This window comes from Dermochelys coriacea, chromosome 6 (assembly GCF_009764565.3).
Source record: "Dermochelys coriacea isolate rDerCor1 chromosome 6, rDerCor1.pri.v4, whole genome shotgun sequence".
Classification (NCBI taxonomy): domain Eukaryota; kingdom Metazoa; phylum Chordata; order Testudines; family Dermochelyidae; genus Dermochelys; species Dermochelys coriacea.
This window is the reverse complement of record NC_050073.1, coordinates 78,777,004-78,804,274: the sequence shown is the minus strand read 5'-3', so window position 1 is coordinate 78,804,274 and position 27,271 is coordinate 78,777,004. Positions and strand designations below refer to the sequence as shown.

Genomic DNA, 27,271 nt, shown 5'->3' with positions numbered 1-27,271 from the left:
TCGTGGGGAGAAAATGTCTGGTATTAAAAGGCATACCTATGGTTGGAAGATAAAACCAACGGATTCAAAGTAGAAATTAGGCATAGATGTTTAACAGTGAGGATGATTAATCACTGGGACTAATTATCCATGGAAATGGTGGAGTCTCTATCTCCTGATGTCTTCAGATCAATAATTGGATATCTTTATGGAAGACATGCTTGGTGCATCCGATGAAGTGAGCTGTAGCTCACAAAAGCTTATGCTCAAATAAATTTGTTAGTCTCTAAGGTGCCACAAGTACTCCTTTTCTTTATGCTTGGTTAAACACACATGATCGGGCTCAATACAGGAATAACTGAGTAAAATGTGATGGTCTGTGATGTACAGGATGTCAGATTTGATAATTAAGTGGTCCCTTCTGGCCTTAAACTCTACTAATCTATGAATATTACAATTTTCAGAGCACTATGCAAAGCTAATTAATGTGCATAATACTGAAGAAGATGAGAAATAATATCCCCATGTTATAGATGGGGAATTGAACAGAGAATTTAAGTGACTTGTTTGGGCTGTTATGGTTGTGAAAACAACATTGCAAACATGAATTTAATCAGGTGATGCTAAACTGTTTCCATGCTAATGAGTGATTGCGTTAGCAGCTGATGCATTGTGTTCACTTTAGTTTTAGGTCTTGTCTACAGTGCCAATTTACAGCACTGTAACTTTCTTGCTCAGGGTGTGAAAAAACACACCCCTAAGTGCAGCAAGTTTCAACTCTGTAACGCGCCAGTGTAGACAGTGCACAAGTGCTGGGAGCTATGCCCCTAGTGGAGGTGGTTTTTTTAGAGCGCTGGGAAAGCTCTCTCCCAGCGCTGCGCCGCAACCACACAAGCCATGTTAAAGTGCTGCTGCAGCAGCGCTTTAGCGTTGCCAGTGTAGACTAGCCCTTATACTCACTCACTCTCAGTCCGGCCAAATCAAGTAAAAAGCACCACTCCCCACAAGGGGTTTTGTGTGTGGACGGGACCTGAACTCTGAGTACCACCTGAGTTATACTTTGAGTTAACTGAAGTGAAGACAAGCCCTGAGACAGTTTTAGTTTAATTAGTTGGAGGGAAGGTTTGAAACCATTCTCCTTACCTTCACTATGTTCAGCTTCCCTTTCATTCCACTCCCGTTTACATGGAGGCACCTGCTGGAATAGCTGCAGAGTATGTTGTTTCCTATATGGCTGATAATTGCACTATGATTCCAGCTGTTAGCTACACTGTGGGATCCTCCTACCTGGGGTGGAACAGGATTTGTGAGGGCAGGTTTAAAGTTTCTGCTCCATGACAATGCAATGAATTTTAAACCCTGAAATACAGTAATCTGTTACAGATTAATCATTTAATCTTAGAATTTGAAGATGTTGATTGATAAAGTGACTTTTCAGTTTGTTCCTTGTCCAGAATATCTGAAAAGACTGATTTTTGTTGGTTTATGTTGAGATACAATGTGTACACCCACAATTAGCCTGATGTTCCTTTGTTGTTTTGTTAGGTATTGTGACTCCTATCCCCTTCTTTGGACTACCACAAATGTATACTACTATGTTTTCTTTGGAGTGTTATTTGATTTAAAAAAAACAAAAACAACATGCCAGAATTATAGAACACTTATGCAGAATATGTAGATAATGATTACAGGGCTGACTGTATTCGGGACTCTCTAAACAAGAAAGTTGTTTCATCATTCCTAGTTAAAAGTAGCATGTATCTGGATACATAGAGTCAGTTGTCATCACAGATTTAGATAAAATTAATTTGATTGTCCTTATATGTCAAAACAGCAAAGAAAGCTGTCACAGAATGAGATTATCAACAATATAAATGGTATATTGGACAGTTTCACACTTCTTATAACATACAGAATATCTGAATTCTTTATTTCAGTGATATTTTATCATCTTAATGAGCTGTTCATGTTAAATGTTGTTGTTTCCCAGGATTTATATTTCAAACTCTCTAAAGGTGCCATCTGTGCAGGATTTTCATTCCTGGGGTCTAAGCTCCTCAGAGATCAGGATGACTCCCTGCGCCATAATGTCTTCAGAGCAAAATGCAAACCCCACTTTGATAAACCCTTTGCAATTACATCACATCTAAAAGAAAAACTAAATATATAAAGAGTTTGCTGTTGAGAGGGATGATAATATATAATGGAAAAACAACGAGAAGTCTTTGTGGCAACCTTGGAGACTAACAAATTTATTTGGGCATAAGATTTCGTGGGATATAACCCACTTCATCAGATGCATGGAGTGGAAAATACAATAAGCAGGTATAAATATAGAGCACATGAAAAGATGAGTTGCCTTACCGAGTTGGGGGTCAATGCTAACGAGGCCAATTCAATCAAAGTGGATGTGTCCATTCTCAGCAAGAATGACAAGATGATGTGAGTATCAACAGAGGGAACATTATTTTTTGTAGTGACCCAGCCACTCTCAATCTTTATTCAGGCCTAATTTGATGGTGTCAAGTTGGCAAATTAATTCCAGTTCTGCAGTTGCTCGTTGAAGTCTGTTTTTGAAGTTTTTTTGGTTGAAGAGTGGCGACTTTGAAGTCTGTTATTGAGTGTCCAGGGAGATTGAAGTGCCCTCCTACTGGTTTTTGAATGTTACAATTTTTGATAGGTTTCAGAGAAGCAGCCGTGTTAGTCTGTATTCGCAAAAAGAAAAGGAGTACTTGTGGCACCTTAGAGACTAACAAATTTATTAGAGCATAAGCTTTCGTGAGCTACAGCTCACTTCATCGGATGCATTTGGTGCATTTTTCCACCAAATGCATCCGATGAAGTGAGCTGTAGCTCACGAAAGCTTATGCTCTAATAAATTTGTTAGTCTCTAAGGTGCCACAAGTGCTCCTTTTCTTTTTACAATTATTGATGTCTGATTTGTGTGCATTTATTCTTTTGCGTAGAGACTGTCCGGTTTGGCCAATGTACATGGCAGAGGGGCATTGCTGGCACATGATGGCATATATCACATTGGTAGATGCGCAGGTGAACGAGCCTCTGATAGTGTGGCTGATGTGATTAGGTCCTGTGATGATGTCCCTTAAATAGATATGTGGACAGAGTTGGCAACAGGGTTTGTTGCAGGGATTGGTTCCTGGGTTGGTGTTTTTGTTGTGTGGTGTGTAGTTGCTGGTGAGTATTTGCTTCAGGTTGGGGGACTGTCTGTAAGCAAGGACTGGCCTGTATCCCAAGGTCTGTGAGAGTGAGGGATCATCCTTCAGGATAGGTTGTAGATCCTTGATGATGCGCTGGAGGGATTTTAGTTGGGGGCTGTAGGTGATGGCTAGTGGCATTCTGTTACTTTCTTTGTTGGGTACCCTTCTGGCTCTGTCAATCAGTTTCTTCACTTCCCCAGGTGAATATTGTAGTTTTAAGAACGCCTGACAGAGATCCTGTAGGTTTTTGTCCCTGTCTGAGGGATTGGAGCAAATGCAGTTGTATCTGAGGGCTTGGCTGTAAATTAGGCCTGAAAAAAGACTGGGAGTGGCTGGGTCACTACAAAAAAATAATTTTCCCTCCGATACATCATCTTGTCAACTGCTGGGAATGGGCCACATCCACTTGGATTGAATTGGCCTCGTTAACACTACAAAAAGTCATTTTCCCTCTGTAGATATTCACCTGTTCTTGTCAACTGTTGGGAATGGGCCCGTTCCATCCTAATTGAATTGGCCGTGTTAGCACTTTCCCCCCACTTGGTAAGGCAGTTTCCATCTTTTCATGTGCTGTATATTTATACCTGCTTAGTGTATTTTACACTCCATGTATCTGATGAAGTGGGTTATATCCCACGAAAGCTTATGCCCAAAAAATTTGTTAGTCTCTAAGATGCCACAAGGACTCCTTGTTGTTTTTACTGAAATATATAATGGATTTGTTTACACATCATAATTTTGGGAGGTGGTCAGATATGTGGGACATAAAGCATCTAAATAGATGAGTTTATATTAAATGTTACTATTATAGAAAAATGTCTTCCTACAGCACTAAAATATTGTCAATTTGCAATAAAGAACATGTAATTATGGAGTAAGTATTAAGTGATATGAAGACCCCTGAAATAGAAATAAAAATTTACAGTCTTGTGCAGTGTATTGTCACAGTATATTCCAAATACTGCTTTATTTGGTACTGAATACTTATTTTCAGAATTTAGTAACAATTTTAAAAGGCAAAAAATCCCCTCCACTGTAATCATGTTCATGGGGAGAAGGCACAGGCATTCTCTGTGGATGATCTTGTGTTTCTGGATCCATGAGGAGTATAGGATTGGACTCCTGCTGCTTATGTTTGGAAGCATAGAAGAGCTCAACAGAAAAATTGTTGGAGGAAGTTATGTAACTATCCGGTGTTTAAGATCACATGGAACAAAGATATAATCAGGCACACACAAATGCAGGAGGTTTTTGGAGGTACAGTACTTTTGTAAGTTTACCTTTATTGTTTGTTAGGGCAAATCATCTTAAACTTTTAGCAGTAGTCAGTTGACTCCTGTTTTTGAAAAATAGTCTTTTAGTTTTTTTGCTTGGTTATTTACTTTTAAACACTGTGCATTTAATGCTGCAAGAACTGTTTTTTTTTAATTATTGTTTGGATCATATCCCAGCTCATTAAGGGGCTTTATTTATCAAAAAAACTTATTCTGTAGTAAAATGGAAGCCCCTTGAATGTTAAGTATTTGCTATTTTAATACAGTTTCTAATATAGTATTTACTATATTTATACAATTATTCAGCCTCTTTACTATAATAAATTGCTCATGTGACTTGTTTTGGATATAACAAATACTGTGTGATACAGGTAACTGTTTTTTGGTATTCCTGAAAGAGTACTTTATCATGGTAACAGTAAAAGGAGACTGACTAAGGAGCATGTATTAAATGTCGAAGTACTAACAAGTTCTAGCAATTTACTGAAGCTTTATCATTTGAGTCCTAAGCCAGGGCACAGCCAAAAGTTAACATGTCAGTGACCTGCACATACAGGCAATAGGCAAGGAGGCATCAAAGAATTGATGTGCTGGTGGCTGTTGTGAAAGAAAAGTTTGCACCCTCCTGTTTTATAGATTAGGGCTTGTTGAAGAAGGAGGACATTAACAGAGGTTTAACTTTTAAAATGTATTAGAAATATTGATTCATTTTGTAACATTTAAAAAAAATGCATTGATAGGTGACTATCCTGTGCTGTGGGCACTTATTCCATAAATTAAAAATTACAACATAAATGTAGCCAAAGTTCTGTCCACAGATATATCCATCTCAATATTCAACCTTAACAAAGGCGTGGAGGAATAATTCTCTTCTCCCATCACCAGTTTTGTTATAGGTCAGTCCAGTGGAGGCACGCTGTTTTGTATGAGAGCCCATTCCTTATGGGGGGAAAAGAACTGTAGAGTGAATGATAAGCCACAAGAATGTTGCGTTATCCTATTTACTCAATTCATTAATATTAAACAGTTATAAATTAAATAAAAATAGTTGAAATAATTCTCCATTTTAATAAGGTGTTTAGTTTAAAGGGATTTCAGTTGCATCATTGAAACTGGACAAGCATCTTAAATTGTATTATACCGTTTTTAAAAACAGAAACATTTGCATTCTGAAATCAGTTTAGAGCAGTACAACCGTACATTAAAAATCTATTTCCAGCACACTCTCCTATTAACAAGTACTGGTTTGAAAGACAGTGACACCAAATTTTAACTTTAGTACTATGGGTGGCTGTAGTTTACCAAATTGTCTTCTAATTCATTCTTTTTAAGTCACTTTAACTTTTTTTTAATATAAACATTATTAAACAAATCATATGGTTGGTGTTAAGTATCTGGAATGTTTTGAAAATCTTGTGTTACTTTAAACTTTATTCGATAACCTATTTTAAAGTAGAGCAGAAATACCATAGAACTTTTCTTACAAAAGAGGCTGAATGCATATATCACGCTTCCAGCTATCCTTTGCAGTTGAGTGTTTTAAGTATGCAATATGATTACTGGCAAAAAACTGAACTTTATTTCCACTTGTCATATGCCCTGGGCCAAGGCTCTGAAGCCAAATATTCCTGTTACGTGACAAGTGTCTATATGTACTGAATCCAGTGGTTACTTCACAGAAGTAATTGCTGTAAGCCATTTTAGGAAAACACTTTTTTTTTTTTTTTAACAGCATTTAGCGCAGTGGGGTCCCAGAGGATGCTACTAGATTGTAAATAATAATGAAAATAATTACCAGTGAATATTTTTGTTACTTTAGTATCTTTTTGTACTTGCATTACTCAGAAGTTATTGAGCTGATTTCATTTGGAACTAAGGGCTTGTCTACATGGGGAAATGTTTCAGAGTAGCAGCCGTGTTAGTCTGTATTCGCAAAAAGAAAAGGAGTACCGGTGGCACCTTAGAGACTAACAAATTTATTAGAGCATAAGCATTCGTGAGCTACAGCTCACTTCATCGGATGCATTTGGTGGAAAAAACAGAGGAGAGATTTATATACACACACACAGAGAACATGAAACAATGGGTTTATCATACACACTGTAAGGAGAGTGATCACTTAAGATAAGCCATCACCAGCAGGGGGGGGGGGGGGGGGAGGAGGAAAACCTTTCATGGTAACAAGGAAGGTAGGCTAATTCCAGCAGTTAACAAGAATATCAGAGGAACAGTGGGGGGTACGGTGGGGGGGAGAAATACCATGGGGAAATAGTTTTACTTTGTGTAATGACTCATCCATTCCCAGTCTCTATTCAAGCCTAAGTTAATTGTATCCAGTTTGCAAATTAATTCCAATTCAGCAGTCTCTCGTTGGAGTCTGTTTCTGAAGCTTTTTTGTTGAAGTATAGCCACTCTTAGGTCTGTGATCGAGTGACCAGAGAGATTGAAGTGTTCTCCAACTGGTTTTTGAATGTTATAATTCTTGACGTCTGATTTGTGTCCATTCATTCTTTTACGTAGAGACTGTCCAGTTTGGCCAATGTACATGGCAGAGGGGCATTGCTGGCACATGATGGCATATATCACATTGGTAGATGCGCAGGTGAACGAGCCTCTGATAGTGTGGCTGATGTGATTAGGCCCTATGATGGTATCCCCTGAATAGATATGTGGACAGAGTTGGCAACGGGCTTTGTTGCAAGGATAGGTTCCTGGGTTAGTGGTTCTGTTGTGTGGTGTGTGGTTGCTGGTGAGTATTTGCTTCAGATTGGGGGGCTGTCTGTAAGCAAGGACTGGTCTGTCTCCCAAGATCTGTGAGAGTGATGGGTCGTCCTTCAGGATAGGTTGTAGATCCTTGATGATGCGTTGGAGAGGTTTTAGTTGGGGGCTGAAGGTGATGGCTAGTGGCGTTCTGTTGTTTTCTTTGTTGGGCCTGTCCTGTAGTAGGTGACTTCTGGGTACTCTTCTGGCTCTGTCAATCTGTTTCTTCACTTCAGCAGGTGGGTATTGTAGTTGTAGGAATGCATGATAGAGATCTTGTAGGTGTTTGTCTCTATCTGAGGGGTTGGAGCAAATGCGGTTATATCGTAGCGCTTGGCTGTAGACAATGGATCGAGTGGTATGATCTGGATGAAAGCTAGAGGCATGTAGGTAGGAATAGCGGTCAGTAGGTTTCCGATATAGGGTGGTGTTTTTGTGACCATCGCTTATTAGCACCGTAGTGTCCAGGAAGTGGATCTCTTGTGTGGCCTGGTCCAGGCTGAGGTTGATGGTGGGATGGAAATTGTTGAAATCATGGTGGAATTCCTCAAGAGCTTCTTTTCCATGGGTCCAGATGATGAAGATGTCATCAATGTAGCGCAAGTAGAGTAGGGGCATTAGGGGACGAGAGCTGAGGAAGCCTTGTTCTAAGTCAGCCATAAAAATGTTGGCATACTGTGGGGCCATGCGGGTACCCATCGCAGTGCCGCTGATTTGAAGGTATACATTGTCACCAAATGTGAAATAGTTATGGGTCAGGACAAAGTCACAAAGTTCAGCCACCAGGTTAGCCGTGACAGTATCGGGGATACTGTTCCTGACGGCTCGTAGTCCATCTTTGTGTGGAATGTTGGTGTAGAGGGCTTCTACATCCATAGAAATGTATCAGTTTGATTACACTGCTGTAGTTGCATTGGTGTAATTTACTGTGGATACTCTCTGATATTCTGGGAAAAAGCACTCTTATTCCAGAATAAGTATTCACATATGGAGTTATACTGGGGTAACTATAGTATTATAGTTATATTGGCAAATTTCCCTGTTTAGATAAGTTGTTAGAAGTTGTTCTCCCTGATGTGACATAACATATTCTGACAAATACATCAGGATGTTGGCAGCTTAGGTCCCTCAAAGGAGTAATATTTGTCTCAAATGTTCAGATTGCTAATTCATGTTGCTAACTATACGTTATAGTGTTGCAGTTCTTTCTTTTGTTGGCATCTTACCAACATGTTTTTAATGTTCAGAACATGTTTTTCAGGTTGCTTTAACTTTCCACAGAGAGAACTGATATTGTATGGAGTTTGTGGGCAGTGATCTTTATTTTCTAATAAATCCATATTATTAATGAGGGCATCTGAGGTAGTCTCAGACATAAATAATGGCAGTATTAGTATACATTATAGATATTGTAATTATAGACAGATTTAAAATCAATTTATCTAATATAGGGTACAGAGACTATCCTACTAAATAAGGAGACAAGATTTCCCTATTAATACCAATTACAGATTGGAGTAGGCAGTAAGGACAAATGTTGATTTAGAATAAATTTGATCTCAGAGACTCTTATAATGTATTAATCATAAATCAGTGCTCCAATAAGGTCTTTGGAATGTGATGACAGAAGAATCCCAAGACAGTTTGCAGCAAAAGTGCTGATCCCACTACAGAAACAGAGAGTCATGTATGGACACCCAGAATGAGAGATGTGTAAATATAATAACTGCAGCACTAACCTGTTGTCTACTCAACACCCGAAAGTTGTCTCTTCGGGGTGTGTTTTTATTTTTTTAAGGACCCTCTCAAGACAGTTTTAAGAATTGCCTGACCTGTGTATTTAAATTATTAAGTTATTATAATAAATATTTTCAAGTATTAAAAACTAAAATCCAGAAGGCAATACTTTACTTTTTAAAAAAAATATTTTCTTGGTGTTTTAAAAAATCATTTTGAAGTGTAAATCATTGTTTGAATTGTGTTTACCTGAACTTTAAGGAAAATTAAAATAGAAAAGCTACTATACTGAAACAGAAACTTATTGTGCTATTTCAGTTTCATTGTTCCTTTCATCTGAAATTCTGCAGTGTCTCTTTCTGGGTTCCAGCTTTGAGTCCTCTCTCAACTTGAAGCATAGTATATTGTAACAAAACATGTACTTGTTCTGCAATCAATGTTCTTCTCTCTGAAATTCCTGATTCCTTTCAATAAACATTTCTCACAAACGAAAATATCGGGGTAAAACCAGCTCTGATGCTGGAATGATTATTGTTTGTCATAAACTAGAAAGAATGTAGTTTGCTTTTTCTTGATATTGGCTAGCCCTGTGGTGATGCAAGGTTTTTGTCTTTCAAATGAAGTAAGCCATTGTAGTAGTAGAGGGAAGTATATATGCAGCATGAGACTGTCATGTTTACTATTCTTTCAGCAGAGAGCTGAAAATAAAATGAATACATTATTGTTCTTCAAGTGTTTTGTCTACACAGATTCTACTTTTGGAGCATCAGTTCCCTTGTGCGGGCAAGATTAGGTTCTTTTTGGCTAGTGCTGTGTGCTTTCACTGTGCCCACACCCTCGGTGGTCTTCCACCCCCCCACATGAGGGCATGGATGGTGGAGCAGGCCATACTGCCCCTCTGTTCCTCCTTACCCTCCGTAGTTGCAAGATGGCATCCATGGCTACTTCTTTTGCACACTGTATGATTTAGCTTAGCTATTTAGTGTTGTTACTATTAGTAATTAGTGTAGAGTAGTTAAGTTTCCTTTTGCCCACTGGAAACAACTTCCCCACAACCCCGATACAGGGGTACTAGGATGATGGAAGAGGCTATTACCAGGATTTAAGACTTGTTTTTCATGTGGTGCTGTCATACCCATTAGTGATGGGCTCTCATGGTATCTGATCTGTTTGCGAATCATGCAGAATATGTCTTTCTGTAAGCACACCGAGAGAGCAAGGGAGGAGGCTGAAACTTTTCCTGCTTGAGAAGTTGATGCAGGCCTCCTCAAACTCAAGAAGATGTTTGGAGAAGCCTCAGCCCATTTTTGTCGGCACCCCGGTTTAGAGCCCTGCAAATCCACAGATATCCACTTCATATCTGTGGACCATTTTTGAGAATTGTGAATCGGATCTTTTAATACAGAGCCCTGACAGGTTTCATGAGGCACTCCAGCATATGGAGGAGGAGTCAGCTAAGACCGGTCTTCATGTTTCATGGTCAAAGACAAAACTGCAAAATCTAGGACCAGGTCCACCCACAACTCCAATCTCTTTGAACAATGAAACTGCTGAATCAGTTTCCAGCTTTTGCTATCTGGTTCTATACTTACCAGCTCCTCCAAATCTCACATGGAGGTTCTCTGTCGAATTGGCATTGCAGCATCTGCCATGGGCTGTTTACAGTGGATATGGAATCAACATAATCTCTAGTATGACAACCAATTTCAGGATTTATTCAAGCTGTATCCTTCCCATACTGTTGTACGGCTGCGAAACATGGACACTAAGATGCTCAGACTGGACAAAGCGGGAGGCTTTCCACACAAAATGTCTGTCTTGTATTGGGCATAAACTGGAATGACTTCATCTGTAATGCAGATGTTTATGGTCACTTGGGTCTACAGACGACTGGGACCATTGTTTGCAGGCAGTGCCTTATGCTTTTTGGAAATATCATGAAGATGCCACAAGACGTTCCAGTGAATGTCATTCTCCTGGTGGCTTGTAACATTTGGGATAAAACTCCATCAACTAAGGGGTGGAGGCAGCCCAGAGGAAGATCCCCTATTACATGGGTTCACTAAGTCTGTTCCACTGTCGAACTTCAGGCTGTCAAGCCTTTGCAGTTGTGCATGAACAGACCAAATGGCGAACAGTCACTATGGCCGACTGTCTGGCTAAGCATTGACGAGAGAGAGGATCGGATGCAGATACCAACCGCACAGAGTTCTACTCATGGCATCCGTCTTGGGCAGCGCACTCGTTGCTGGCAGCCAGTAGCTGGGACTGGGCAGCAGGCCGGAGTGTGGGCTGTTCAGCACTTGCTCGCCATGCTGCTTCCTGTCCAGCAGCTCGGGCCCCTCGGGCACTGCCAGTGCTATCATGGCTCGGCCTGGCAGCACTGGCCATGCTCCTAGTCCCGGGCCTGGCCCGGTCTGCTGGCTCCTGGGCACCAGGGCCCACCCCTGGCCACAGGGATTGGAGCGAGCAGGTCCCCAACGCCGCACTGTGATGCAGCACTCACTGCTGCTGCCATGTGCAGTTATTCACAAGCCTCCAGGAGCAGCATGCGATGCGTTGCCCCTTCCCCCCTCTGCGCCGCCCTTTCTCCTCTAAACCCTGCCCCCGCACTGCCCCTCACCCCAGTCCCCAGCCTCATGCTGCCTCTTCTCTGCAAGACTCTGCCCCCTGCATCCACCCCACTTGGTCTATCCCCCCCCGTGCTAGTCCTTGTGAGATGGCTTGCTGCTCATGTGCAGATGCAGATACAGGTAAAAAAATGTCTAGCGGGTTGGATCATGGGTTGATCCTTGCGTATGCGGATCCACATTTTTGTATCTGCGCAGGACTCTACCCTGATGTTCCATGACTTCCCTCGGAGCTCCCAGGCTGCTTCCTCTCAAGGGCCTAGTTTGTCAGTCTCTGCGTTGACATCTGTCAGGGCTGGTCTTCAATACAGGGAGATCGACACTACTGCAGTTGATGCATCAGGGATCATTTTAGTGGGTTTAGTGAAGATCTGCTAAATCGATGGCAGAGCACTCTCCAGTCAACCCCAGTACTCCAACTCTCTGAGAAGAGTAAGGGAAGTCGACCGGAGAGTGTTTCCCATCGACGCAGTGCAGTGAAGACTCTGGGGTAAGTTGACCTAAGCGATGTCGATTCTAGCTACGTTATTCATGTAGCTGGAGTAGCGTAACTTAGGTCAACTTGTCCCCATAGTGAAAACAAGCCTTCAGTGGCAGAGAGGAGCACTGCTCCAAAGGTGAGGCAAGATGCAGATTACTTTCTCTGGCACCTAGCAAAAGGCAGAGGAGTTTTCATGACTCACCCTGGGTTCTGTCAGTGAAGGGTCATAAGACTGAAAAATACCCATTCTGCTACCCCAGTTCAGTGTCAATGACAGTGTGTGCAGTACTCTCTAAACCTCAGGACTTCCCTGCCCATGGTGCCAGCCTCTTGGAATTTGGTGCTTCCACACGGACTACGTTCTCATCCATAGTGGTATCCTTCTAGTTTAGCTTGCCTGTGTGGTAGCTGATGCATGCATGGTTATCAACCACCTCAGCACTGAAACAATATATGGTGCTGAACAATCTCTCAGTTGAACTGGTATCAGGGTTATCTATGCTGGAGAGACGTAGGGTCAGAGGAGTAGTGTTTGGGATTCAGCTGGAGCTGATGGGAGTAGCAGTGTCATATGGAACCCTCTTTCTGCCCTAGTCTGCCCAAGACATCCCTCAGGATTAGAAGAAGAACTGGAGTCCAAGAAGATGGTGGGGATGGCAGCCATGGTGGTGAAGTTTGCTCCAATATCCTCCATCTGTTTTTTCTCTGTTTTCCCACCAAAATCTCTTTTTAATGACCCAAAAGGGGAGTAACAAGTGTAATACCCATTCCCTCATTATTTTCTCCACCATTTAGGTTTAGTGTTCGAAACACCAGTTTTGATTCATTCATTTCCAATTTCACACCCTCTGTTTTTTACCAAGGATGATTTTAATATGGTTCTTGAAGCATATTGGTAGGCCCTTTTGTTTAGACTAATTCAGTCTTTGTCTCCTTTTTATACCTTTTCTCAACAACATTTGTTGTTGTAGGTTATTGTGACACCTTAGGAATGTTCACATTACTTTTTACAGTTGAGCTCACAATTTAAGGTAAATTTGTGTGCCCAGTTATCACATCAGAGGTCATGATGATTCCAGTCGTCTGACATCTCTAGGGAGGTCCAGGCAACAATCAATGATCTCCCTTTTGAGAGTAATGACCTCTTCAGCAGTGAGACTGACACAGCCCTCCATACTTCAAAATATACTAGGGCAACCCTTGACTCCTTCGGGTTCTGTCGCAACTCCTAAAAGGAAGCAGCCTTGACACAGTACTATGGTCAATCACCAATATCTTGTATGCCAGTATGGAAGAAGCAGAGATTTCACCAACGGCAACCCTCAGCTTCTTCCTTGACAGCCTCACAATTTGGGGCTTAAATAGTGAGCCAGTTTGATGCCAGTGTCGGGTTCCTGCTTGGACCCCCACAGGGTCTCTCGTTTTACTCTTTCCTCCATCCTTTGGCAACAGTCTGTTCTGTTTTCAAGATTCTTGGGGTGGGATTATCTGGGGATCAAGATCAAGTGGTATTCCATTCAATTCCAATCCCCTCTGTCCTTTCCTTTGTCCCTTTTCAGGGACCTTTCTTCTGAGAGACTATTAAAGTAGGAGATAGATTCCCTGTTGCAATTAGGAGCAATGGAGGTGTCGTCCTTGGAGTTCAGAGGCAGATGTTTTTATTCCCACTACTTAGTCCCAAAGAAGAAAGGGGTTTGGAGACACATACTCTATTTTTAACTTCTCAACACCTTCATCTGCTGTTTCAGATACAGAATAGTGACCCTAGCTTCTATAATACCTTCATTAGATCCCATGGTCTGGTTTGTGGCTCTTGGCCTGCAAAACACCTATTTTTGTATCTTCGTACCTCAAATGGCAAATGGCTTCCTGGTAGGAAAATTTCACTGCCCGCACAGAATCCTACCCTTTGGCCTTTCTGCAGGTCCAAGACTTTTCACCAGTTGTCTGTTGTAGTGGCAGCTCATCTAAGGAGATGAGGAATCCAGGTATATCCATACCTAGACAACTGGGTAACGAAAGGAAGATCACCACAACAGGTGATCAGCTTTTTACAGACAATCCTGAAACTCTCTTCCACCGTAGGTATCAAAGTAAACAGAGAAATACACACTGACTCCACTCAGAGCATAGTTCATAGAGCACTTTTAGACTCTCCATCAGTGAAGGCCTACCTACCACAGCAGAGATTTCAGACTATATTAGACCTCATCTATCAACTTCATGCCCATCCAAGAATACTACTGAGGACATCTCTCAGACTTCATGGATACCTAGCTGTGTGCACTGATGTCATGTCACTGAAGCATGACAGACTTCACCTTCCATTCATGCAAGAGCAGTTGAGATTATTGTATCTGCCCAGCAGGCACTGAATGAACATGATGGCCACAGCAACACAAGAAGTCATTAAACTGGTGGACAGAACAACTTTAGGTATGCAACAGAGTTTTCTTCTCCATGCTCCTATCTACAAAGAAGTTGGTAACACAGATACCCACTCAGGAATTGGGGGTCATTTGGAGCAACTGAAAACCCAGGGACTGTGGCCTCTCAGGAAATCTGCTTGCTCATAAATGTTTTGGAACTCGGCATGCAAGATTATCCTGCCTCTTTTATGGGGATCAGCAATTCATGTGTTGATCAACAATACCACTCTGAATCCTCAGAATGTCTGTTTTAGATAGCACTATATCAACAGATGGGGGCGCAAGATCATCTTCACTCTGTCAGGCCATGTGTCTTTTAGAGTGGTATATTCTATACCTTTCCAGTTCTTTGAAAATCTTGAGGGGTCTCTTAAAGATATTCACACAGAGCATCTTTTCCAAATGGGGATTCTCAAAAGTAGACCTGTTTGCAACCAGCCAGAACAAGAAATGCCAAACTTTGTGCTGCAGGTGGGGAGGGAGGGGGGGCACAAGCCCAGACTTTTGACAGATGCTTTCCTCATCTCTTGGACAGTGAGATTGATGTATGTGTTTCTGCTGATCCCTAAGATTCTGAGGTTCCTGAGGAAACTGAGACAAGGTATAGGGCAAATGATCATGGTAGCCCCAGCATAGGCCTTAGGCAGTTAAGGTGTTTGGTGGGGTCTGTTGAACTTAATAACATAGCTGCTGATTACTTTACCCATTCTGCCTGACATTTTCTCCCCGAATATCAATCATATCCTACACCTGAACCCAGCAGTTTTTACATCTGATAGCCTGGATGCTGGCAAGATGATATCCACTGAAAGAAGCTGTTCAGCTGGGATTGAGAATATTCTACTGTAGATGATTAAAATCTTCAACCATATTGATTTACAGAGCTAAATGGAAGAAGTTTTCTATTTGAGCACCTTTAGTATCAACTTTCTCTTCTGATAGCATCAGTATTATCAGTACTGGATTATTTGCTAGAGCAGTCTTTCCATCAACTTGGTTAGAGTCCATCTGCAGCAATATCTGCAAATCACTGTTGTTCAGAACCATGCTGTATTTTCACAACCCACAGTATTAACATTCCTGAAGGGTCTCATGCATTCTTTCCCCCTAATTTGAGAGTCCACCTCCTTTTTAGAATCTTAATAGCAGGGTTGTGTACCCCTGCTTTGAGAATCCTTAGGAACCTGTTCTCTTTACCACTTGTCAATGAAAACTGCTTTTCTGGTGGCCATTTGTCACAAGATGTCTGGCCCTGTTGTGAAGTAGGTCCTTCTCCCCTGTGCCAGAGCAGGTACTCCCATTTGGCCAATTAAGAGAATTGGGCAGCATTTGGGGATATAAAGGATCAGGGAGCAACCTGGTGAGGTGGAGTTCTAGTGAGTCAGAGCACTCTGATTCAGTCAGGAAGGGCAAATGAGAGCTACTACAGACCAGGGGATTGGAGGAGTCCTGAAAGGAAACAGAATGTGGTTCCTGGGAGAAGGCTGAAGGCAGGAGAGCATCAAGAGGGGTTTGCTTCCTGGCATCCGTGAGCCAGGACTGGAGAGCGCTTGAAGACAGAAGGAGCAGCAGAGGGAATTGCCTGCTATCTCTAAACTGAAGCCAAGGGCTGGAGGCAAGGGAACAGTGGAGGAACTTTACCTGCTGATGTTTCCAGAGCAAGAAAGAAGGATGCAGAGGACCTGTGAGGGATGCTCCCTTGGCAAAGATGCTCTCAGCAGAGAGGCTGTGGGGTTCGACTGGTTGGAGTTGAGTTGCATTCCATTTGGAAGAGCTGGGGTGGCTGTCCTAGTACAACGACAGGAAAGGATTGATAGAGTCCGGGTGTGGTCAAAGGCATTGTGTGTGGTATGTGGTGCAACAATCGTTGAGATGTCTTGAGTTTTAATGACTGCACTGGACTGGGGTGAGAAATGGACTGTTTGGGACTTCTGTTACAGACTATTTGGACTATGTTGTGGTAATAAAACAGTCAGAAGGATGGGTAGTACTGAGACCAGAAAGCCTGAAGTGAAGTTATTGGGTCACTTTAAAGGGGAAACTCCTCTGGCCTGTAAAAGCTTCATGTTCACTAGGGGGCTTTGCCAGTATAGCTTTGTTACAATTCAAGGCAACTGCATCTGTATTTCCCCTTTTTGTCCAACAAGGACACCCTCTCTAGGCTCCTGGCTTCTCAGCCATTCACCTCTCTTGGGTGGAGGTTTGTGTGTCTGTCCGTCTTGACCAGGGTATTTTCAGACTGCCCAGAACCCTGCCTACACAGTGAATTCCCCCGGATAGTCAGACTCTCTAAGCAGGCCTGCTTAACTTGTCTCTTCTGAGATGTTAAACAGTGTAATTGCCACAGTTAAGTTATCACACAGTTCTTTCAAAGCAAGCACATTTATTCTTAAGGTAAAAGCATTACAGATAAAACCTATTAAAACAATAAAAGAACCTACAAGTATGCTAATAAGCTTACCAGAGATTACCTTGACTCCAGGAAGGACTCTGGTCAGTGAACAGTCCTTTAAACCCCACCAAGGAGTTTTTCTGTAGTAACATGTTCATAACAGCTGTTAGCTCAGAACAAGCACACTCATGAATGAGAGTCTCTCCTTTATCCAGTTTAGGATTTGAAGAGATCGAATAGGTAATGAGCCAGGCTATGGGCTTCTCATCAAGGTGCAGCTTTGAAAGAATGGATCTAAAGGAAGGGAATTTACATTCCCCTCCTTCCAAGTGTATTCTACTTACACTTAACTTTGTTTGGCCAGCATGCTGTTTCAAAGAGTCCTTTGATGCTCATAAAAATCCCAGGGTTTATATTAGCCATATCTCCTCCTTCAAATTACATACTATTCCATAATAATACATAAACATTTGCAGTCTTAATACAAAGAAATCCTAAAGTATATACACTTAATAAGGTTTAACTTAATTCAGTAAGGTTTATCCAGGATATTACAGAACCTTGTCATACCTATCACAAATTCTGCGGGCAAAGCTTTTCTTTAAACTAGCTCTGAGCTTCTAGTTGCAGCGAAGGGGTCAGAAGGAGGGGCCAACCCTGGAATAGTGTTCTTCTCCAGTATTTAGCCCCTGTCATTGGACCCTCACAGAAATTACCAAATCCGTTGTCTCCAAAGAGAAAGTATACACAGCAGCTTGTTGGCTCAGCTGAGGATTCATGCTCTAACATATTGCACTAGAAGAACTTACAGTGAAACCAAGACTAAGTTTATTATAATCAGAGATTTAAGTGATAATAAGCAAACGTAATAGAAACAGAAAAAGTTACAAATAAAACAAAATAGCATGCTTCTAAGAGACTGAATGGAAGCTTAGCAGTCTGTCTCTGTCTTATCTACAAAATATGCTAAGTTTGAAGAAAACTTATTCGTTAGCTTTCAAGTTAAAAGTTCACATTCAGCTAATTGAAAACTTTTTAATCTACTTATATCAACTCAAACTTAGTGATTTAGAACTTTAGGGGGGATCTTTGAACCACTTTAATTATGAATTGGTCTTGTACTACCTTTGTCCGGGGGTGCATCACACCTGAATGTAGTATGTGTGTGTGACAAGGAAGGTGAGGTAATATCTTTTATTTTGGACCAACTGCTGTTGAAGTTGTTGGTGAGAGAGACAACTTTCTTCAGAGTTGTTCTTTTGCGTGTAGCATGTATATCTTATCTGCTTCATGACATGACTCTGTGCAAGCAGTGAAAAATTTCATTGGGCTTTTTTGCCTCCATACTTTTTTTTTTTTTTTAAATGATGTATTCTTAAGATTTTGTCTTTCTCTGTCTGATTTTGATCAATTAAAGTTTGGACCCTATCTCTTAACAGAATTTAGTGAGTGTGTGTTCTCTCTATATATAGTCTATATATGTTTATATAAAAATTGTAGACTGAAGTTTGATGATCTCTCTTTAAAAGATAATGGAAAAATTAACTTCTAAAATTACTAAATGGGTACTGCATTAAAATATATAACAAATCCTAAAAGAAAAGGAGTACTTGTGGCACCTTAGAGACTAACAAATTTATTAGAGCATAAGCTTTCGTGAGCTACAGCTCACTTCACGAAAGCTTATGCTCTAATAAATTAGTTAGTCTCTAAGGTGCCACAAGTACTCCTTTTTCTTTTTGCGAATACAGACTAACACGGCTGCTACTCTGAAACATAACAAATGCTGATGCTCAAATATGAGCGGACTAGATATTTGTAGAATAGAGCAAATATGTCTGAGTGGATAATCAATTTACAAATTGAAATGTACTAGACCAGGGAATGAATAGATTTATTCAGTACATTTCATGCTACAAGAATAAACACATTTTGTGGAGTTTTGCAATCTATGCTATACATTTCATTTACAGTGCTGCTTTATGCTGCATGGGTGGGGTGGGGAGAGGCGCGATTCCTGAAGCTCTTTGAGTTCTACTAAATGCATTATGTTTTAACTCCTCTTTCTTAGTTTTGCTCATCAGTTTGTACTGCCCTCTTTTTAATAGTTTGAAGTCTTTCAGCTGTTCTGGCATGTTTGTGCAGTGTAGTGCTCTCGCCAACTGTCTGATTGCCAGTATTGTTTCACCAAACTAAAAAAGACATAACTATGGAGTGTTAAACACAGGCAAGGAAGAGAAAGCAGAGAGAACTAAAAAATTGAGGCAGGTGGAGAAAGTTGTGGACAGGGCATTGGAGGACTTTCAAATAGGGTAGAGTGATTTAAATCTAAGTGATTTAAAAATTGTTTGTAATCATGTTTTTCATTTGTACTTTTTATTTATTTTCTAAAAGAGAGGTTAATTTTCATCAGTTGGTAACCATTACCAATAGCCTTTACACTAAAGACAGTGTATCATCCAGGTTAGCAAAAAGATTACATTAAATCTATACACATTTATTTAAGCAATTCTATAGCTTAACTTACATTTATTCAGTTTTAAATTTTTACATTTTTTGATTGTTAGAATATGGTGAATGTGATGCATTTCTTATTTACTAGATTATTTTTTACTTGCGATTTGTGTCAAGCTCTATTTGGATTGAATTTCAAATTCAATTAAAATCACAAAAATACGATTCTAATATTTTTATGAAATAAAGCCACCAAGGTATTTGTGCCAGATATGCTAAACATTCATATGCCCTTTCATATTTCGGCCACCATTCCAGAGGCTGTGCATCCATGCTGATGATAGGTTGTGCTCAATAATGATCCAAAGCAGTGTGGACTGACGCACCTTCATTTTCGTCATCTGAGTCAGATGCCACTAACTAAAGGTTGATTTTCTTTTTTGATGGTTCGGGTTCTGTAGTTTCTGAATTGGAATGTTGCTCTTTTAAGACTTCTGACGGCATGTTCTAAACCTTGTCCCTCTCAGATTTTGGAAGACACTTCAGATTCTTTAACTGTGGGTTGAATGCTGTAGCTATCTTTAGAAATCTCATAGTGTACTTTCTTTGCGTTTTGTCAAATCTGCAATGAAAGTGTTCTTAAGTAGAACAGCCTACGCTGGGTTTCCATCCGAGACTCCATAACACAAAATATGTGGCAGAATGCGGGTAAAACCATAGAGCAGGAGACATACAATTCTCCCCCAAGTAGTTCAGTCACAAATTTAGTTAATGCATTATTTTTTTAATGAGCGTCATTGGGATGGAAGCATGTCCCCTAGAATGGTGGCCAAAGCATGAAGCATACGAATGGTTCGCATATCAGGCACATAAATACCTTGCAATGCTGGCTACAAAAGTGCCATGTGAACGCATGTTCTCACTTTCAGATGACGTAAATCTCCTGTAAATGTAAACACACTTTTTGTCTTAGTGATTGGCTGAACAAAAAGTAGGACTGGTGGACTTGTAGGTTCTAAAGTTTTACATTGTTTTGTTTTTGAGAGCAGTTATGTAACAACATTTTTTACATTTTTGGAAGTTGCACTTTCATGATAGAGATTGTGCTACAGTAATTGTATGAGGTGAATTGAAAAATGCTATTTCTTTTTTCTTTTTTTACAGTGCAAGTAGTTGTAATTAAAAATAGTATCAAGTGAGCACTGTACACTTTCTATTCTGTGTTCTAATTTAAATCAGTATATTTGAAAATGTAGAAAAACATCCAAAAATATTTAGAAAACATTTAAATTGAGATTCTATGGTTATTTAACAGTGTGATTAAAACTACGATTAATCACAATTCTTTTTTTTAAGATTTAATTTGTTTTGAGTTAATCGCTTGAATTTACTGTGATTAATTGACAGCCCTAGTATTTATTTCATTAAAAATATTAGAGAGGTCTCTAGCTATTTCCAAACTGAGTATTGGAACAGAACCCAACCACTGTCCCAAGGGAGCCTCTGGTAGCTTTCTTCTCCAAAGAGATTTTGACCCAAAGAGATTGTTTTATCCATTCCATCACTTCTAATTTCTTTACAGTCTACCTCATCATTAATATACAGTGCTTCACCGCCAACTTTCCCTTTATTTCTGTCTTTCCTGAACAGCACATATCCTTCAATACTTGTACTCTAATCATGACTACTATTCCACCATGTTTCTGTTACCATTATAATATCTAGTTTCACTTCCTGCACCAGTAGTTATAGTTCCTCCATTTTGTTACCCAGGCACTTTGCATTGGTGTACAGACATGTTAGTTGTTTCTGCTTGGCTTCACCCAGATGCCTCACACCCTTGAGTATAGTCATTCTACTGCTAGTATTGCATACCTTACTGCTTCATTGGTATTGGCATTGTCTTTCCTTTTGATGTCCATTCTCCTACCCTCTGTTGCTCCTTTCTCCATTGCTGTATTCTCTCTTACTTGATTTTCCTCCTGTTCAGTGTTAGAGTCGGGCACGGAGATTACGTGAGCATCTCCCAACCATCTCTGAATTTCTAGTTTAAAGCTCTTTTAATCAGTTATGCTAACCTTCATCCCGGATGTCTATTTTCCTCTCTACTCAGATGGAGTCCATCCCGTGAGCACAGTCCTATGTCCGTGAATGTCTCCCAATGGTCCAACATTCCAAAGCCCTCCTTATGGCACCACTGCCTGAGCCATCTGTTGATCATCATAATCCTGTCTCGCCTTCGCTCTCCTCCTCTAGGGACAGGTAGAATCTCACCGAAGATCACTTGAGTCTCCATTTCTTTAAGCATCTTCCCAAGCCTGGCATAGTCTCCCTTAGTGCATTCCAGTAAGAATCTAGCTGTATCACTTGTTCCCATGTGAAGGACAATCAGTGGATTCTTTCCAGCTCCCATTAGAATCCTCTTCAGCCTCATGTCCACATCCATGTCTTAGCTCCCAGCAGACAGAACACCATTCTATTCTCTGGATCAGCTCTGGTGACAGGCCTGTCTGCCCTTCTTAGTAGGGAGTACCCAGTCATGTAGACCTGCATCTTCCTGGTGTTGGTGTCATTCTCCAGACTTCCCCCTTCTGTTCTTTCTGGCTGCAAGCCTTTTGTCTTTTTTTCTCGCAATTGCAATCTTCTGAGCTCCTCCTGTATCCTCGTAGGGCTCCGGACTCTGGCTATCTCCATTGACTCGTCTCTTCTTATACGTCTAGCAGCTCTCCTCTTCTTCCTGGCCCTCACACCTGCAGAGTCCACTGCAGAATTTCATCACGTAATTTCATCAGAATTTCAACACTTAGACCTTCTTCATTCTGCTTTAAAAAGGGAATGATAAAACATTAAAATAAATAAAGAGGTAATTATGGCTAATTTTGTAAACTAAAAACTATGTTTGTAATTATAGAATCATAGAAATGTAGCCTGAAAGGGACCTCCAAGCAGACATCTAGCGCAACCCACTGTGCTCAGTCAGTACCAGGTATACCTAGATTGTCCTTTAACAGGTGTTTGGCTCACCTGTTCTTAAAAATCGCCAGTGATGAGGATGCCTAGCACATCCTCGACAAGTGCTTGTCCAGTCTGTTCTTAAAAAAAACTCCAGTGATGATGATTCCACACCATCCCTTAAAAGCCTATTCCAGTCCTTAACTACCCTTATAGTTAGAAAGTTTTTCCGAATATCTAACCTAAATATCCTTTGCTGCTGATTAAGAGCATTATTTCTGGTCCTACCTTCGGTGGCCATAGAGAACAATTGATCATACTCCTCTTTATGACAGCCATTAATATATTTGAAAACTGTTATCAGATCCCTCCTCAGTCTTCTTTTCTAAGACTAAACATGCCCAGTTTTTTAAATATTGCCTCATAGATCAGGCTTTCTAAATGTTTTGTTATTTTTGTGGCTCTCCTCTGGACTCTCTCCAGTTTATCCACATCATTCCTAAAGTGTGGCACCAAGAACTAGGCACAGTACTTCAGCTGAGTAGAATGGGTCATTTACTTCCTGTGTCTTAATATAACACTCCTATTAATACTCCCCAGAATGATGTTCACCTTTTTTGCAACTGCATCACATTGTTGACTCTCATTAGTGATCCTCTGTAACCCCCAGGCCCTTTGGAGGGGTACTACTGCCTAGCCAGTTATTCCCCATTTTGTAACTATACATTTGATTTTTCCTTCCTAAGTGTAGTAGGACAAGTGTAGCACTTGTCTTTGTTGAATTTCATTTTTGTTGATTTCAGAGTCAGACCATTTCTCTAATTTGTCAGGGTCATTTTGAATTCTAATCCTGCCCTTCAAAGTGAAAATGAGGTAGGATCAGAGTCTAAAATAAGGAAGGAATAAGTCAAAAATTACTTAGACAAGTTAGATGTCTTCAAATCACCAGGGCCTGATGAAATACAACCTTGAATACTCAAGGAGCTGACTGAGGAGATATCTGAGCCATTAGTAATAATCTTTGAAAAGTCATGGAAGATGGGAGACATTCCAGAAGACTGGAAAAGGGCAAATATCGTGCCCATCTATAAAAAGGGACATAAGGACAACTTGGGGAATTACAGACCAGTCAGCTTAATTTCTATACCTGGAAAGATTATGGAGCAAATAATTAATTAATCAATTTGCAAACACCCAGAAGATAATGTGATAAATAACAGTCAGCTTGGATTTGTCAAGAACAAATTGTGTCAAACCAACCTGATAGTTTTCTTTGACAGGGCAACAAGCCTTGTGGATGGGGGGAAGCAGTAGATGTGGTATATCTTGACATTAATAAGACTTTTGTTGCTATCTCACTTGACTTTTTCATAAACAAACTAGGAAAATACAATCTAGATGGTGCTACTTTAGGTGGGTGCATAACTGGTTAGAAAATCATTCCCGGAGAGTAGTTATCAGTGGTTCACAGTCATGCTGGAAGGCATAACAAGTGGGGGTCCCCCAGGGATCGTTTCTGGGTCTGGTTCTGTTCAGTATCTTCATCAGTGATTTAGATAATGGCATATAGAATACTCTTATAATGTTTGAGGATGATACCAAGCTGGGAGGGGTTGCAAGTGCTTTGGAGGATAGGATTAAAATTCAAAATGATCTGGACAAACTGGAGAAATGGTCTGAAGTACATAGGATGAAATTCAATAAGGTCAAATGCAAAGTGCTCCACTTAAGAAGGAACAGTCAGTTGCACACATACAAAATGGGAAATGACTGCCTAGGAAGGAATATAGCGGAAAGGGATCTGAGGGTCATAGTGGATCATAAGTTAAATATGAGTAAACAGTGTAATGCTGTTGCAAAAAAAAAGCAAACATCATCCTGGGATGTATTAGCAGGAGTATTGTAAGCAAGCCACAAGAAGTAATTCTTCCGCTCTGCTCCGTGCTGATTAGGCCTCAACTGGAGTATCGTGTCCAGTTCTGAGCGCCACATTTCAGGAAAGATGTGGACAAATTGGAGGAAATCCAGAGAAAAGCAAGAAAAATGAATACAGGTCTAGAAAACATGACCTATGAGGGAAGATTGAAAAAATTGGTTTTGTTTAGTCTGGAGAAGAGAAGACAGAGGGGATATGGTAACAGTTTTCAAGTACATAGACGATTGTTACAAGGAGGAGGGAGAAAAATTGTTGTCCTTAACCTCGAAGGATAGGACAAGAAGCAATGGGCTTAAATTGCAGCAAGGGAGGTTTAGACTGGATATTAGGAAAAACTTCCTAACTGTCAGTGGTTAAGCACTGGAATAAACTGCTTTTGGAGGTTGTGGAATCTCCGTCATTGGGGATTTTTAAGAGCAGGTTGGACAAACACCTGTCAGGGGTGGTCTAGATAATACTAATTGCTTGGCTACTCTCGCAAGTTACAGCGCAAAAAAGGAGCCCCGGGCGCACTAGCTCACTAACCGTCCACATTGGCAAGGCACGAATAGCACTCTGACTCCGCAGCTACAACGCTGCTGGTACTCCACCTCGGTGAGTGGAATAACGTTTGCTGCGCCCCTGCTGGAGTGTCGCAGCACCAGTGTGAATGAGGTGTTGCATTACTGTGCTCTGATTGACCTTCAGAAACGTCCCATAATCCCCTTAAGTCACGTGGCCATTCTTGTCATTGTTTTGAACTCGCTGTAGGAATGCAGATATGCCCTTTCAAAGCTCGGTTTCTGACAGCTGGCTGCTTATCTGCTCCGGGACAAAGGAACCATTACTGAGGAATGCTGCTTGCTTTGAGTGAGTGAGAGAGGGAGAGAGGCAGGGGGTGGAGGGAGGAGGAAGGGAGGTCTGCTGCTGTCTGAACTTAAGACAGCATGCTGACACGCTCTCAGTCCCAACCCATTCTCTCTCCTTCCACATACACACAACACGTTCCCCACCCCCCGCATTTGAAAAGCATGTTGGAGCCACTTGCATGCTGGGATAGCTATCACAATGCACTGCTCTTTATGGTGTTGCAAGAGCTGCTAATGTAGCCATGCCGGTGTGCTTCCAGCCGAGTGTAAATACTTGGCAGCGTTTTCCCTGCTGCGGTCTCTGAAGGCTGGTTTAATTCCCAGCGCTCTACAACTACAAGTGTAGCCATGCCCTTAGTCTTGTCTTGAGTGCAGAGGACTGGACTAGATGACCTCTCAAGGTCCCTTCCAGTTCTATGATTCTATGAAAATGCTTGCAACTCCTTCCAACCACCTTCCACTCCATTATCCAGGTCATTAATGAAAATATTGAATAATGCTGGACCCATTACAGACCCCTTTTGGTACTCCACTCAATACGTCCTCTCAGTTTGATAGCAAACCATTGATAACTACTCTCTGAGTACAGTTACTCAACTGGTTGTTGTCCCTGGTTTGCTTATGAGAACGTCATGTAGGACTGTGTCAAAAGCCTTACTAAAATCAAGATACATCATGTCTACAGTCTCCCCCCATCCACTAGGCCAGTAAGCCTGTCAAAAAAAGAAATCAGATTGGCTTGGCATGCTTTGTTGTTGATAATTCCATGTTTGCTATTACTTGTAACCCTGTTATTTTCTAGGTGTTTACAAATTGATTGTTTAATAATTTGTTCCAGTATCTTTCCAGCTATTGAAGTTAGGCTGGCTGGTGTATGGTTTCCTGGATTCTCTTTGTTCCCTCTTTGAAAGATAGGTCATTTGTTTGCCTTTCTCCAGTCCTCTGGGACTTCACTGGTGCTCCAGGAATTGTCAAAGATAATTGTTGATGGTTCCAAGATTGCTTTAGCTAGTTCCTTATGTCCTGTAGGGTGAATTTCACCAGGCCCTGCTGAGTTTAATAGCTCTAACCTACCTAAATATTCTTTAACCTGTTCTTTTCCTGTTGTGGTTTGTGTTCCTTACCTTTTGTAGTTAGTATAAATTATGTTAAGTGTCTGGTCACAATTTCTCTTTTTAGTGAAGATGAAGCAAAATAGGCATTAAAAAAACCTCAGCTGCCTTGATGTCATCTATTATTAGCTCTCCTTCCCTACTAAATAGAGAACTTAACTTTTTCTTCATCTTTCTCTTGTCTTGCTCCTAATGTGCTTATAGAACCTCTTTTTATTGCCTTTTATGTCTCTTGCTAGATGTGTAACTCGTTTTGTGCCTTAGCCTTTCTGATTTTTGTCCCTGCATGCTTATGCTGTTCTTCTATACTTTTCCTTGGCAATTTGTCCATGTTTCCATGTTTTGTAGGATTCCTTTTTGATTTTCAGGTAATGGAAGAGTTCCTGTTGGAGCCATGTACTCCAGGTATATTATTAGTAGATGCCACTGCAATAAGCTTAATTGGACAAGTGAATTGTTGCAAAACTTATATGGAAGCTGTAGCTGTGTGTGAAAATATGAACCTCTTAACTTGAAACTGTATGAAATATTGTAACATTGAGGAATTTGTACAGTAATTGATAGATAATTACCTCTTTCTACAGTTGCCCTCCTCGTACTTTCTTACCAGCACTCTGCAAGATTTTCCTTGATGAAAGTGCACCAGACAATGTGTTAGAGGTAACAGCTCGTGCCATAACTTATTACCTGGATGTATCAGCAGAATGCACCCGTAGGATTGTGGGAGTAGATGGAGCTATCAAAGCACTTTGTAATCGTTTAGTTGTTGTTGAACTTAACAACAGAACCAGCAGAGACTTGGCTGAGCAGTGTGTAAAGGTAAGTGTTCTTAATAGATTTCTGCTTTCATAGAAAGCAGGATATTTAAATATTTTTGAAAAATCTGTTTATAATACGAATTTAAAAACAGGAATAATTCATTTTATTCAGTCTGATAAAATTGCTTGCTTGTACATTTATTGGCTTTGCTGTCGATTTGTTATGCTAACATTTCTGAAATTATTGTTCAGAAAAATCTCAAAGAATATAAAATGTGAATGCAGGAGAAACTTGAGGAATTTGTGTGTGT

General features: G+C 40.7%; 1 protein-coding gene across 11 annotated transcripts in view; it reads left to right on the top strand.

The window, feature by feature from the left end:
* HECTD1 (HECT domain E3 ubiquitin protein ligase 1) overlaps positions 1-27,271 on the top strand; it is a 103,483-nt gene that overhangs the window by 12,683 nt on the left and 63,529 nt on the right. For all 11 annotated transcript variants that reach the window (XR_006282066.1, XM_038404552.1, XM_038404560.2 and 8 more), the window contains exon 3: positions 26,787-27,021. Coding sequence is in view for 10 of the 11 variants with exons in the window: in XM_038404552.1 (XP_038260480.1) it covers positions 26,787-27,021 (235 nt within the window). In the remaining variant the exon portion in view is untranslated. The remainder of the gene's footprint in view (positions 1-26,786; positions 27,022-27,271) is intronic.